This window comes from Monodelphis domestica, chromosome 6, assembly GCF_027887165.1.
Source record: "Monodelphis domestica isolate mMonDom1 chromosome 6, mMonDom1.pri, whole genome shotgun sequence".
Lineage (NCBI taxonomy): Eukaryota > Metazoa > Chordata > Mammalia > Didelphimorphia > Didelphidae > Monodelphis > Monodelphis domestica.
The window spans coordinates 42,178,738-42,194,230 of NC_077232.1; the positions used below are offsets into that span (position 1 = coordinate 42,178,738).

Below are 15,493 nucleotides of genomic sequence, written 5' to 3' on the forward strand. Positions count from 1 at the left end.
CACTTTATTGGACTCGGTAGAGAGGGCTGAAGCACGGTTCAAATCCGGGGAGTCGTGAATAATTCAGATACTAAGACGTTCCCTCCAAGGATGCACAGAGCTCAGTATATACCTGCCTGTCCTGTACACCTCTCTCATACAAGCCTCCTAAGCCCGCGTGAGTTTTATTTTCCCATCAGTCAGCCCTGGGGGCCTTCCTTCATTCCTCTTGAAACCCACCCCACACAGAGCCTCTCCACTGCCCTCTGAGCAACCCGCAGTTTTGCTATTTCAAAGGCGAGAGTATTGGGGGACTCCCGGGTCAGTGGCACCCCCAGGAGGATGCTGATATTAAAAAGATCGGGCTCTCCTTTCAGGGGACAGTTTGAGGCCACTCAAGGACTTCCTCAATTTCCCAAAGGCTACACAGCCCCCTCTCCTCCTCGAGCACATCCAGAAATCATTTCTAGCTACATTCCAAAGTCATGCCCAGCTATAAAGTTGGGGTCCTGCTTCTACTGTCATGGCAGGGATAGCCGGACTCCTGGTGGTGGGAGAAAGCTAGGGGCTGTCACAGATAATCCACTTATGGATAATTGGGAATTTGTTGTCATTCCAGACCTATCCCAGTGCAAATAAGCTCTCCAGCTGGAAGCTTTGGAGACCAGAGCTTTATTTAGAGTTTGTGCTAATGGATACCAAATGGAGGGGGAGGGCTGGTGAATAAGAATATACTCAGAGAAGCACGCTTCCTCTCCAGAGATCCCAAAGCCATTCCTAAGCCCTGAAACATACTTTACCCAGAAATCACCCCCATCCCGGCATCTCTGGGGTAGCAGCTCCATTTGCACAGTGATTGAGTGATGAGATATGCACCAGGAGTTGCAGGGTGGGAAATAAAAGGAGGCTAATGGCGTCGAGCTCTGAACTGGAGGAAATCATTCTGGTTTACCCTGCATTTTTTCCCAATAATTAACCCAAGATGTGAATTGGACTATAATTGCTTCAGTTGGATTGGAAGAAAGTCTGATTTTCAAACACTAGTGTTCTAGTGTTCTAAACAAAGTTTTAGCCCCATTTTTAGCCATTATGATTCCAGTAGGGAGCAAGGGAACCTTCTAGTGGGTGAGGCATCTTTAGCTGGCCCTAAGGAATCTGCCTGGATCATTCTGGAAAGCTTTCTTTCCTGCTAAGGGATTTGAACTCCAATTTCCATCTCAGAGACTGGACCTTTTGAACAACAACAGCAAAAAATGGGTAAGAGAATAAGCCTTGAGGTCATGTGGTGCAGTGCAAGGGAGCCTGACTTTGAAGTCTCGAGACCTGAGTTCAAATTTCTCCTCTAATCCATTCTACGCAGATGTCTATGAGCAAATCATCAAACTTCTCAGAGTCCAAGTTTCTTCATCTTAAATTGAGGGAAAAGGAGGTGGGAACTGGGCTAGAGAATCTCTTAAGCTCCCTTCCAACTCTAGCTGGGAGCTCCTTATCCCAAACCAGCAGGAAAGTATCCAATTCACCTCCTCATGATGAGAAAAGAGTGGTGGGCATATGTGTTGCTTGGCAAAATCGATGGGTACGGGGCCATTTTGAATGGTGCAAAAAAGCAGACGAGCCCAGTGTTTAGGCTGCTACCATCTGAGGGTGTGTCAGTGAGAGAGATAATTGGGGGGGGTTGAGAAGGAACATCTTTCTGGCCACACCTTCCTAAACAAACTATTGTTTTCCTTTGGCCTATCCCCTTGAGATTCCTTTCTTGAGGTTCTGAGCCTTGCGATGGAGACAAGGGGGAAGAGATGATGGTGAAATCGCTCATTAGGAAACAAGCCTATTGCCAGTCATTGATGCCCTCTCTCAATTCTCCCAGCTATAGGCTCAAGGCCCGCCCTCGATCTGAAACCATGTTGGGCTTATGGCCAAATAGTTCAATTAAGTAGCCCTAATCTAGCCTCCCAAGGCCCTAGCACAGCCTGGATGGGCCATAAGAAAGGGACGGGACTACTGTAAAGACTACACCTCCTCCAGTCATGGGTACATGATGGGCAGAGCTGCCCCCATGCCAGACTTGACTTTCCAGCCCAAAGCACCGGCCAAACCCCCCAAATCTTGCTGGCTTCCTCTCCCAACGGCTGGTTGTAGGCGGGCATCCAGGCCGCCAACTTGGACCCGTTTCGTGGAGGCCCCCTGCCCATTCCCCGTGTAGGAACAGGGCCTGCTTTGAGCCTGGAAATTGGAGTCATTTCCTGTTCCCCGTTGTTAAGACACTGCTTATAAGACTGGAATCACAATAAATCATAAGTGTGCTGAGTGATACAGGGTTTATTTATATTTTCCAAGCTTCGAGGCCCTCTTAAAACGAGGGCCTTGAGTTTGCTTGTTTTCATTCTCCCTCCCCCACTGCACTCTGTTTTTTAAAGAGGAAAGAAAAGGCTTTTTTACAAAGCAGGACTGAGGAAGGCCTTTACTGGACCCTTCATAGAGGGGTTGTGTCTACAGTGCAAATGGCCCGAGTAGTTGGAAAAAAAATACAGAAAGCAGCTATTGCTTGTCAGCCAACATGGCGGAGGGGCATGAACACAGGGCTGGGTGCCACAAGACATGGCTACTCATTTAGAGTGTCCCACTAACTACCCCTGTATAATCTGAGGCATGCCTTTCTGAGAAAGTCCTTAAGTAGGATGAGGAGGCAAGAGCCAAGCCATCCTCCACCTCAATCAGACCACATTGGGAATATTGTTCAGTCAAGGCCGCCATGTTTTACAAAGGATGTTAACAAGATGGAGAATGGCCTTGTGGGGAAGGACATCAAATCTGTCAGAGAGGATCTGTTGAAGGGTAGTAAGCCTGAAAAGAGAAAACAGGGAATACGGGAGAGCTGTCTTCAAGTAGTTAGAGGGCTGAGACATGAGAGATGGATTAGTCTTGTTCTGTTTGATCCCAAAAGGCAAAACCAGGACCAGTGGGTAGAAGCTGCAGAGCAACAGATTCAGGCTTTGGGTTAACCAAAAAAACCCTAACAATTAGAGTTATCCAAATGTGGAATGGGCTGCCTTGGGAGAGAGTGAGTACTTCCTTTGTAGTCCTCATGTAGTGGCTAGATAACCTTTCACTAGGGATGTTATAAGAGACGATTCTTTTTCAAGTAGGAGTCAAATTGTGGCCACTGAAGATCTCCTACCATCTGGAACTATGGGATCTTAGAAATCATTTGTTCTGCTTTGCCACTCTGTATAGGAAGACTTGTCTTGTTGAGTTCAAATCTGGCCTCAAACATTTCTTGGCTGTGTGACTTTGGGCAAGTCATTTAACCATGTTGGCCTCAGTTTCCTCATCCATCAAATGAGCTGGAGAAGGAAATGGCAAACCATTCTGGTATATTTGCCCAGAAAACCCCAAATGGGGTCATAAAGTGTTGGACATGGCTGAACAAACAACACCTTCATGCATTCTCTGAAAAATGAGGGCACACTAAGCTTCTTGGGGCATTTCTTTCTCTGACATCTGTGATACTAAGTGACAGCAAGAGGAGATTGTTTAATGCTAGGTTCATCATTCTTTCTCATCTCTAGTCAACAATAGTCCAAATGACCCTGAAACCTAGCCATGAGATGATGAGAAAAAGTCCAAGCAGAGAGGGTGAAGACACCTCATTTCCCTTTCTCTGCGGAGGCCCTAAAAAAGTGTACACTGAGGGGCAACTGGGAGGCTCAGTGGATGGAGAGCCAGTGCTAGAGGTGTGAAATCCAACCTCAGAGTCTTCCTAGCTGTGTGACCCTGGGCAAGTCACTAGCACCCATTGCCAAGCCCTTACTGCTCTCTTCTGCCTTGGAACCAATACACAGTATAGCTTCTAAGATGGAAGATAAATCCTTTAAAAAAAAAAGTATTCACTGAATTTGGGGGACCTGAAGAGGGCAGTGGCCAGAGAATCATCCCTCATAGAAAATTCTAGTTGGAAGCCACCTCAGACCACATCTAATGGAGTAGTCTGTGGAGCCCCATCAGCACCTTCTTTCTTTCCAAGCTAGTAAGCATTTAGTAAGTGCATGCTATAAGACCAGAAAAAAGGGCCTTTTGCAGAAAGCTGAGTCTTGAAGAAATTCAGGAGTTGGAAGTGAGAGTTGAGGGAGGCAAAGCATCAGGGTCAACTTCTCAAAGGAGAGAAACCTTGAACTGAACCTTGAAAGAAGCTAGAGGTTCTAGGAGGCAGAGAAGAGGAGGGAAGACAATCCAGTCATGGGGTACAAAGGCAGAAGGAGAAGAGATGGGATTGTCAAAGGCAGAATTCAGACTGAAGCCTTCTGACTCCCACGTTTCTCCCCTTTCCAGTAAACCACTCTACCTCGTAGATGATCTGAGGGTTCTCTTTCCTCAAGTAAGAAGGTTGTCCTTCCGTGGAGCAGGACCCCTGACATCTAGGGTCAGAGTCCTGGCCCTCTTCTCACTGCTGTCAGATTTTTCTCGAACATCAAACCTTTCTGAATAAAATTCTGGAGCATCAAATTGCTGGAAGCATTCAAATTTCTCCAGCCCTAACGACCCTCCTGGACTTCATTCCCTCCGACCAATGCTGGTGCTGTCAACGCCCATGTCGATACGATTGCTATCACTCCAGCATCCAGAGACAGCTTAGAGGAAAGACAAGAAGGGAGAACATTTCCCCTTTTAATTAGGGGGAAAGCAAACTGAGGACCTGTGTGCAGATACATTTCAGCATTGCTCCCTGCTAACCCTAAAGAAGCAGCCAGTGGGGTTCATTTTATTGGACTGGTCTAGTGTGCCTAGGAACCCAAGCCAGCTCTTTTAAGGATGCCTGATGGGTGAGATGAAATATCACCGGAACATAGCCTCAAGGAGACACTAGTCCAAGCCCTTCACATTTTAGGAGAGAAAGCCACAGCTTGGAAGAGGAAGAGGCTAGCCCAAGGGCGCACAAGTTGGGAAAAGACAAATCTCTCACCATTCTGCCATCCTGCTCTTCAAAGGAAGATGGCAGCATGAATCCCACCACTCAGAAGAGAGGCATCTTAGAGAAGAATAAGCTCAGCTGTGCCACTTGCCTGGAGCCCAGGCCATGCTTGGGGCATCAATCCGGACTATTTCACTCTCCAGTGGTTCCCATGTGTGACTTTGGCCAAGGAAGGAGGGTTGGAGGAGTTCGGCTTTGCAGGTGGAATTGTCATAATTGCATTCAGATGAGCGGCAGACATGTCCCCCAAGGGCAGAAGAAAACAAGATGACCTTGTCTTCAGAAAACATCTTTGAGTTGGCTCTCTTTGTGGTTATTAATAATGCATGTAGCCATGTACCATCTTCAAAAGAGCAGAAAACGCCCCGCCAACGAGCATGTTGCTCTCCAACACCCAGCGTCCTCCTGCCGTTATTTGTGCCTCAGTAGAAATAGCTTCCCATGAGCTCTGTCTCACCGGGTCGGGTTTTAGAAGAAGAGGGAGGCCACCGGCAAAGAGAGGCTTCAGGAGATTTTGTTACACTAAAAACCATATATTTGGCTTTGTGTATTATCTACCAGACTCAACATGGATTTGCTAAATTGTGCATTATCTTTTGTTTACTCTTCTGCTCCCGACGCTAATGATATTTAAGTAAAGTTTTATGCCTCATCCAGGGAGGTTAATATAGAAAACATTAATGGGTCGATGGGGATAGGATTGGGGATGTAGACTCTAAACAATCACCCTAATGCAATTATCAATAATATAGAAATAGGTCTTGATCAATAACACGTGTAAAACCCAGTGGAATTGCTCATTGGCTACGGGAGGGGGGTGGAAGAAGGGGAGGGAAAGAACATGAATCATGTAACCATGGAAAAATATTTTAATTAATTAAACAAACAAACTTAAAAAAATAAATAAAAGGACACCCCCAAAAAGAAAACATTAATGGAGATACATGTAGAATCTGACTTGATTCAAAAGGTCTGACGTCCTTTTGAAACCCAAACATAGTCTCGTTTACAAATGGGTGCTGGTGGCCCCTGATCAGAACCAAACTTCTCAGGCAGCACCGTCCGTACTTGAACACAGATCTCTGGACTTCTAAATCCCTCGTTCCTTCCTGGAGGCCAGGCTGACCTCAGTGCGCTCCAGCAGAGCCAGCATTGGAGGGAAGCCGGCATCCTGTTCAGCAGCTCCTCTGTGGAGCCTGCTGAAGAGGGAAGACGGAGCTGACAAAAGCAGGAGGGAAAAGGGAAACAGATCCCCCGGCTCGTCATTAAAGACCTGTTTCAGGGAGCCGCTCAATGGTGACAGCCTCTCTTCTGGTGATGGCAAGCCGGGAGCAGGGCTCAATCCATCTGGGCCAGTCTGGATGTCCAGTGAGTCATGAAGCAGAGGCTGGTTGTCAGGGAGACTTCCCTAATGGCCAAATCTATTAGACTGTGAAATGGTCTCCTGAGGGGGCCCTCGTTGCCTCGGGAAGCTAGACAAAGCCCTCAGAAAGGACCCCGGGCAGCCCTCCTTCATTAGCCAGAGCCTCTCTGACTTGAAGATGGTGGGTGATCCCAGGCAGGACGGAGCAGGAACAAAGAAGGAGGCTGGGGGAGGGGGAGGACGTGGGAGCTTTGTCCAAGACTCATCCTGGGTCTGCCCCTGCTCTACCTTGCTTGGGGCGAGATGAAAACAGACACTGGGATGCTTCTTCCGAAGAAGCCCTGCAGAGGAGGCTCCACTCCCAAGCCCCGTTAACGCATCTTTCTCCTTAAGGGATTTCACGCCCCTGACTCTTCCCCAAAAGCCCTCTCGTTCTGAGTGGCTCCTCATCGATGTCCTGGCTCTCCGGGGGCGCCTCCGATGGGGGCTCTCATGAGACAGTAATGCGTGATGGAGGAGCTCCTCTGGGCAACTTATTTGTCAGGCTGGGTCTCCAAAAGACTGGTTACTGCCAAGGGCACTCCTATGAGGGATAGCCCCGAGGGGCCACCCAGATGGATTGATTGACACGGATTGGGCTGGCAGGATCAGGGGGGAAAGTGGCTTTGCCCATTGGGGAGTCCTATTTAGAAATGGGCCTCCAAATCCTGCAGGGACTTTTTCAGCCAAGCTGGAAGATGGCGGGTGTGCCTCATGCATCCCTGAAGGGGCTGGACATGTTGTCCCCCCTGTGGAAGGAGTGAAGAGGCAACGCTGGGGGCTGTTGGGCCTGGAGGTGTTGACCCCAGGCGTTGATATGCCAAAGAGATCCAGCTGGCGCCTGGGTGGCATTTGAGTTTCAGCCCCTCCTAAGTCAGTCAGTCTTCACGGTGGATAGAGCTGGGCTGGGCAGTCAGGGGGACCCAGATTCAAATCTTGTCCCCCAGAACTTACTAGCTATGTAACTCCAGGCAGATGGCTCGATCTCTTTCAGCCTCAGTTTCCTCATCGGTAAAATCAGGATAACGGCAGCCCCTCACTGCATCAGATGTGATATTATACATAGAGAGCTTTGGCAATGCTTTCTGCTGTCATGAGAGCCACAAAGAGCTTTCCAGATCATCCTTTGGTCCTCGTCACCTCACGGATGAGGAAAACTAGACTGCGTTGGTTAGTGATTTGTTAGGGTCTCGTGGGAGGTCCGGGACCAAGACTCTGGTCTCTCGACTCCTGCCTGATGCAGTGCCGTCCCCACTATTCCCACGAGGCCCATTCTCTGATCTGCCTGGACTGTGAAACTGGGCACTCAGTCAACTTGTCGACTGATTGTCCACTGACTCCCCCTTGGCCACTGGCGACATTTTCTTGGCTGGTGTTTGAAGCTCCCAAGGCCCCTGATAGAATAGAGCCTGAGGGGGCACTGTCAGCACCATCGCAGTCCTGGGGCATTTCTCCCAATGATGTCCTCTCCCTGTCACTCGATGGTTGCCTCTTTCTCCCTTCTGGTTTGCTGGACAAGGTACAAAAAGAGAGCCATGAGAGGGGGCAGCTGGGTAGCTCAGTGGATGGAGGGTCCTGGGTTCAAATCTGCCCTCAGACACTTCCTAGCTGGGTGACCCTGGGCAAGTCACTTAATTCCCATTGCCTAGCCCTTACCACTCTTCTGCCTTGGAACCAGTACACAATATTCATTCTAAGATGGAATTGAAGCTATAATGAATATAATATAAATATAATAAAAAATATAAATAAAAAAGCTAAAATAAATATAATAAAAATAATATAAATGAATTGCCAGCTGTTCTCCAAGTAACACTGGAGAATGTCCTCTTCTCCATCCTCCGCAGAGGATCTGCCACCTCCCAGGCTGAGCCTGCGCTTTCTGTTCTCTTGCAGGCCCTTCATGCTCCTCCCTCCCCTGATGGAATGGATGCGGGTGGCCATTACCTACGCAGAGCACCGCCGCAGCCTGACGGTGGACAGCGATGACATCCGGCAGACGGCCAGACTGCTCCTGCCTGGCCTGGACTGTGAGCCCCGGCAGTTAAAGTAGGTGACGAGTTCTCTGTTGGGGCGAGAGGGGAGGACCCGGAGGCAGGGCCTGAGGCATCCAGCTCAAACCTAAGGGCAGCTCTCGAGGGCCAGGGAGACATGTTGCTTTATTTTCCTGTGAGGCCCCTGCTGGCCGCAGCCATCTACTTCCTCCCTCACAAGGATGCTGAACTTCTCTAAGAAAGCCCCCACAAATACCCAGCTGTGTTAGTAGAGTGGCCCGTAAATCTCAATCCAGGCTGGGCCGTGGCCGCCGTCCTCATCTCCTAAGAGGTCACAATGGGCACCCACAGCAGGCGGGTTGGGATGGAAGAAGGCAGCCTTGTGGACGTGGCCATAGAATTCCAACTCTCTCCCCTGACTTGGAACTGAGTCGTTCTTCTTATAGGCTACTCACTGGCCCTGGGAAAATGGGATAAAGGCTTCCTTGACCCCTTATCACCATGGAAAGCATCGTTCTCCCTTCCCCCAGGGAACCAGACTAGCCATAGTGCCAGATCTTGAACCCAAGACGGGCAATTCTTCATCTCTGTGACTGGTGCCCATTGCGTATGAAAGCAAAAGGGGGAAAGGGGAAATAGTCCCTGTCCTCCAGAAACAACATGTACCCAGATAAATAAATGCACAAGACAGAGCAAAGACAGCTCTTTGGAGAGGAGGCCGCTGGCAAGTGGAGGGATGAGAAGGGACCTCATGGGTGCCCAAGCTGGGAGGGAGGGGAGCTTACATGTGGAAAATGGTAGCCACGCCACCAAGGCACTCTCTAGACTGATTTGAGGAGAAAGGATGGGACTGTCTGTGACTAAGACGATGCATGACTCCACCACACACAGAATCAGCAGACAATCTGTTCCTGTAGGAATCTTGGCTCCCCACATGCAGCCCAGTGCTTCTGGGGCTCCCTGACTCTGCATGGAGACCCAATGGGGAGAAGATTGCCCTGAGCCCATCCCAGAAAATTCCTCTTAGTGCAGCGCCATAACCTCTTTGTCTTTCTCTTGGGCAGGCCTGAATGTTGTTTCAGTTCCTTTCGGAGACTCGACGCCAAAGCAGCCACTGAAAAATTCAACCAGGACCTAGGATTCCGCATGCTCAACTGTGGGAGGACAGATCTCATCAACCAGGCTATTGAGGCACTGGGGCCCGATGGGGTGAACACCATGGATGACCAGGTATAAAGACAGAGATTGGCTGCCTATTCTAAGGAGGGAGGGAGGGAGGGAGGGAGGGAGGGAGGGAGGGAGGAAGGAAGGAAGGAAGGAAGGAAGGAAGGAAGGAAGGAAGGAAGGAAGGAAGGAAGGAAGGAAGGAAGGAAGGAAGGGAGGAAGGAAGGAAGGAAGGAAGGAAGGAAGGAAGGAAGGAAGGAAGGAAGGAAGGAAGGGAGGGAGGAAGGAAGGGAGGGAGGGAGGAAGGAAGGGAGGGAGGGAGAGGGAGGAAGGGAAGGAAGGAAGGAAGGAAAGAAGGAAGGAAGGAAGGAAGGAAGGAAGGAAGGAAGGAAGGAAGGAAAGAAGGAAGGAAGGAAGGAAGGAAGGAAGGAAGGAAGGAAGGAAGGAAGGAAGGAAGGAAGGAAGGAAGGAAGGAAGGAAGGAAGGAAGGAAGGAAGGAAGGAAGGAAGGAAGGAAGGGAGGAAGGAAGGGAGGAAGGAAGGGAGGGAGGGAGGGAGGGAGGGAGGGAGAGGGAGGAAGGGAAGGAAGGAAGGAAAGAAGGAAGGAAGGAAGGAAGGAAGGAAGGAAGGAAGGAAGGAAGGAAGGAAGGAAGGAAGGAAGGAAGGAAGGAAGGAAGGAAGGAAGGAAGGAAGGGAGGGAGGGAGGGAGAGAGAGGGAGGAAGGGAGTGAGAGAAAAAGAGGGAGGAGGAGTGAGAAAAGAAAGAAAGAGAGAGAGAAGGAAAGAAAGGAAAGAAGAAAGGAAGAAAGAAAGAATGCTATGTAAAAAGCCTAGAGACAGTTCCCCATTCCTCCCATTCTCACACTTCATATCAAATGGAATTATATATATAAGATGCTTAGCTCACAAATGTGAGCTAATATAATGGTGAGAAAGTCCAGTGTATGAGAATGGGTCTGTCCAAGCCATCACTATGCAAGACCCAACAATCGATGTGGAATCTTTTCTCCTTGGTTTAAGGTTTGCAATTCTATTTATGGTCTTTATAACTCAAGCTAGGAAATCCAGAGCTCAACCTAATTCCTATTTCTCAGGAGTCCACTTCTAACTCTGGAATGCTGGAGAATTTCCCTGGGGGGGGACAGGAGGCTGGGAGGTCAAAGTTAGCCAGCCTAGTACCTCTCACAGGCACTGGACATACAAACACAAGTGACTCTCAGTCTTTCATTTGACAGATTGACTGAGGACCTACTGTGTGCATGCCACTATGGTCCTAGATTATTTATATATTAATAGAGTCATGGAAAAGAACTCAGAAGCCAAATGGTCAAACCCTCATTTCACAGATGAGAAAACTAAGGCCAGGGGAAGTAAGCGACTTGCTGGGATCAGGGTCACCCAGCTGGGAAGTGTCTGAGACCAGATTTAAACCCAGAACATCTCTAGGCCTGGCTAAGTCTCTTTCAATCGACTGAGCCCCCTAACTGCCCAGCCCTTACGGCTCTTCTGCCTTGGCACCAATATTGACTCTAAAACAAAAGGTGAGGGTCCGTGTTAGAAGTAGAAGCAGAGAGTGTAAGCTTGGCTAGGGGGACCCGGAGCAGAGACGTCCTGAGGGAAAAGACAGTCCCTGCCCTCCAGGGGAAGGCAGTCAGGGTGCAGTCCTGAGAAGTGGACAGACATGGCCCAGCGGGCACCAGAGAGCCCTGGACCTCCTGCCTTTGGGTCCTCTGTTTCCTTGCTGAGCTTTGATGTTTCTAGAGTGATCTGTTGGTAAGCAGCCTGTCTCCCCTCAGCTTTCTCTCCAGCTATTCATTTGTCTCCCGGCGTCCAGAGAGGGATTTACAAGGCTGGGCGATCTTGTCTGCGTACACATCACTTAATAAATAACGTTTTAAGGCTCCAGGAAAATGCTTGCCGGGGAAACCACTGGGAGTTAACTCCTTCTCTGCCCGGCTCTTTGGGGAAAGCAAGAGCAAATTCTGCTTGTCCAAGCTGGGGAAGAGAAGTAGACTCACTACATGGGCATTTCTGAGCCCCGGGAAAACAGGGGCATCATGGCTAATGAGCTCTCTATCCTGCCACAGATTTTTCTCTGCTATTTTCTTCCTTCCTTCCTTCCTTCCTTCCTTCCTTCCTTCCTTCCTTCCTTCCTTCCTTCCTTCCTTCCTCCCTCCCTCCCTCCCTCCCTCTCTCTTCTTTCTTTCTTTCTTTCTTTCTTTCTTTCTCTCTTTCTCTCTTTCTCTCTTTCTCTCTTTCTCTCTTTCTCTCTTTCTCTCTTTCTCTCTTTCTCTCTTTCTCTCTTTCTTTCTTTCTTTCTTTCTTTCTTTCTTTCTTTCTTTCTTTCTTTCTTTCTTTCTTTCTTTCTTTCTTTCTTTCTTTCTTTCTTTCTTTCCCTTTACCTTCCATCTTATAATCAATACTGTATATTGGGTCCAAGGCAGAAGAGCAGGAAGGGCTAAGCAATGAGAGTTAAGTGATTTGTTCAGGGTAACCCAGCTAGGAAGTGTCTGAGGTCAGATTTGAACCCAGGACCTCCTGTCTCTAGGCATGCTTCTCAATCCAGTGAGGTACCCAGCTGCCCCAGGTCTTCCATTTTCTTTAGTTAAGACTTAAGACCCTCTGAGGCCATTCTGCCTAAGTCAGTCATTTTGTAGCTAAAAAAATTGAGGCCACATTCACCAAACACTAGAGACTTGGGGTCTGCAGTCCTTCGGGCAACAGGAACACAGTCTCCTTGAGACCCTTCAAATAGCCGAGTGTCTCTGTCTGGTCCATTTAGGGGATGACCCCACTGATGTACGCCTGTGCCGCCGGGGATGAAGCAATGGTCCAGATGTTGATAGATGCTGGAGCAAACTTGGACATCCCAGTAAGTGACCCCCAACCTTCCTTTCTTGGCCCATTGCTAAGAGTCCAGCCATCCCTCCTTGTCACCCAGCCATGGACAGTTTAGGCCCCAAGAGAAGGAACTCTGTCTGTTCCAGAAGGAGTTCTAGGTCAAGGCTAAGCCTTGCTTCTTGGGCCAGTGGTAGCTCTGGCCCACTCCCAACTCCCCTCCCCTTGTGCATCCCTCCCTCCAGAGCTGGGACTACCTCCCAGCGTTGGCACAGTCGCTTCTTCTCAGGTGTGTCCATCAGAAATGTTATCAGTAACCCCCCATGGGAGAAAGTCAACCCTTAACTGGATTTCCCACCCTCTCGATCCCCTAGGTCCCGAGCAGTTCTCCCCGATACCCATCCGTTCACCCCGACAGCCGACACTGGACCTCCCTGACGTTTGCTGTGCTGCATGGGCATATCTCCGTTGTCCAGGTGAGCCCCTTAGCCTCTCCTCCTTCCTGAAAGTGCCTTCTCTTACATACCAGCACCATCCCACACCCTCAGGTTTTCAAGAGTACCTTGACCTTTGTTCCAAACTCCTCCTTTCTACAACCTCAGAGTTCTTGGGCATCACAGAGTTGACACGAAGAGAAGATCATGTCCATGCGCCATCTTGCTTCTCTCCTCTTTCAGTCTCATGCCTCTTGAAGAAGTGTCCTTGGAAAGTGGGGCATTGCCAGCCCTTCCAGGGAGTTCCACCCCATGTGCTTATACAATCGTATGATTTAGAATGGGAACAGACCCTAGAAATCAAATGGTCAGCATTCACTTCAGCAAACATTGACCGTCTTCTGTATGTGCTAGGTATTCATGATATCGAGATAAAGCCAAAACTGTCTTGCAGGAGGGTTTGCCCCTCTAAAATGAGAACCCCCAAATCCCCACTGCTGTGTTTACCTTTCATTTAGCAGCCGGAGGATATGATTAGTCCAAATTTAATTCACAAGACATAGGGAATGAAAGGGTCTAATAATCACTTTACAGATAACTGAGGCCCAAAGAGATTTAACTGCCTTACTCCTGGTCATCCTTCTAATCAATAGCAGTTCTTGGACTCAGAGCCAGATCCTCTGATCGCATGTTCGGTTTCTATGGAATCCCTCTATCCAATTTTCATCAGATGGACATTTCTGAGGTGTCCAGCTTGCTGGGCAGCCTTAGCTCATACCTTTACCTGACCACATATCTGTCTAGATCCAACTTCCCCTTCCCTTTCCCTGATCAATCCACATGAAGCCTATGGGAGGGTTCCAGAATCAAAATGGTGGAGGAGGAAAAGCTCATGAACTCAGAGAGCTAGAGAGGCAGAAGGGGCTTCAGAAGTCATCTAGTCTAATGCCTTCTAGAGGATGATGACTTGCCAGGAGTCCCAGAAATTTTCTTTAAAGCCTCTTAAGCAGAATTTGAACCTAGGTCCTCTGTCTCCAAAGCCAATGCTCATTCCATTAGACCCTCAAAGGATATCTGAGCCAAAACTGGCCTAAATAAAAATTCCCCCTATAAGCCATCATCCAGCCAGTGCAACGGTGCCTGTCAAAAATGTTTGCCAGAGTAAATTGAATCATTTGTCCATTTTTTTCACCAAGCCAGTGGAGAAAGCTTGGACTGGTTGGTGCTGAAGACTACGTCAGCAGTCCCAGAATCTCAAGGGCAAAGTCTCCCAAGCTAAACCTGTGCCCAGCGAAAGCAGAGGGGAATCCTCTTTCCCCATCACACCTAGACTCCCCACCTGCTAGCCTGATAAAGTTGTAGGCTTAGAGCCTGGCAGAGGGTCAGGGTTCAAATTCGGTCATGGGCCCCAATGGGTATCAAGAGTGGACACCCGAAGAGTTTCTTCTCAGGGGGCTTTTTTCCTGGATCGTCCTTGCCATAAAAAACCCTGACTTCCTGCCCACCTGTAGTTCTGAAACTTATACCAAAGGGCCCAGAGCCTCTTCCCTCCTCTGCCCACTCCTGTATCCCCTCTCCAACAAACCTGCCCAGCTCCAGGCCTCCTACACCCCCAGGCTCAACAAAGTTCTCTGGCCTTTCTCTGGCAGCTGCTCCTAGATGCTGGTGCCCACGTGGAGGGCTCTGCAGTAAACAGTGAAGAGGAAAGCTATGCGGAGACACCCCTGCAGCTGGCCTCTGCAGCAGGTAATTGCCCCCATCTTCATCCACCACCAACCACCCCAAACACCAGAAGCCCTTCTGGGCCAGCTGAGGCTCCTGGCATTACAGTCGGTATCACGTGAACCATGTAAAGTCTTTGGGGAGGACTTGAAACCCTTCCAGGGAGTTTGAATTCTCTTCCCTGACGTGCCATTCTCCCCATCCATCAGAAGGTCTGTGCAGAGCTTGGCACCCAGACAAGACTAAACAGACACCAAGAGAGGATCCTTGAGGGAGCAGGATTTTCTGTGGGTGGCCTTCGAAAGACCCTAATGGAGAGAAAGAGAGAGAGAGACTGAGAGGCAGACAGAGGAAGGGAGAAGGAGGAGAGGGAGAGATAGAGACAGAAAGATAGAGGAAGAGGAAGGGGGGGGGTGAGGAGAGCCACCAAGCTGTCCTCATGATTGGTTTGAATTCTGGAGGGATAGGCTTATAAGGAGATCTACCTTCTGTTCCAGGGAACTATGAGCTAGTCAGTTTATTGCTGAGCCGGGGAGCCGACCCTCTCCTGAGCATGCTAGAAGCCACCTCCTCACTCCATGAAGACATGAACTGCTTCAGCCACTCAGCGGCCCATGGGCACAGGTAGGTGAAGCGCCCCCACCTCCACCCCCAATGTCCCAGTATATCGCCCAGGAGGAACAAGGGAGGCAGAGAGGACTGGGAAAAGGGTTGATGGGCTGGACTCAGGGCTTTCTTTCAGGACCACTTGGGCTGGGTGGTCAGAGCAAGGGAAGATTGCTGTCTCTAAACCAAAACTACCTATGGCCTTTTTAAGGGTAAAGACCTAGCTATGAAGTAGGGCAAAACAACCCTAAAAATGGCAGGCTGTCAAGCATCAAACACGGCCCCGTTTGCTTTCCCATCCATTCCCCCAAGCTAAAATCTCAGATGTACTAACTGGCCCCAATACAGGGTTCCCCTCTGCAAATCACTTAACCCCAATTGCCTAGC

The 15,493-nt window shown here is 49.3% G+C and overlaps 1 protein-coding gene across 1 annotated transcript in view; it reads left to right on the plus strand.

Moving 5' to 3' along the window:
* Positions 1-15,493, plus strand: part of ABTB2 (ankyrin repeat and BTB domain containing 2) — a 205,657-nt gene that overhangs the window by 173,029 nt on the left and 17,135 nt on the right. The window contains exons 4-9 of the mRNA XM_001368730.4: positions 8,247-8,399; positions 9,409-9,574; positions 12,289-12,378; positions 12,719-12,820; positions 14,428-14,524; positions 14,998-15,124. Coding sequence (XP_001368767.2) covers positions 8,247-8,399; positions 9,409-9,574; positions 12,289-12,378; positions 12,719-12,820; positions 14,428-14,524; positions 14,998-15,124 — 735 coding nt within the window. The remainder of the gene's footprint in view (positions 1-8,246; positions 8,400-9,408; positions 9,575-12,288; positions 12,379-12,718; positions 12,821-14,427; positions 14,525-14,997; positions 15,125-15,493) is intronic.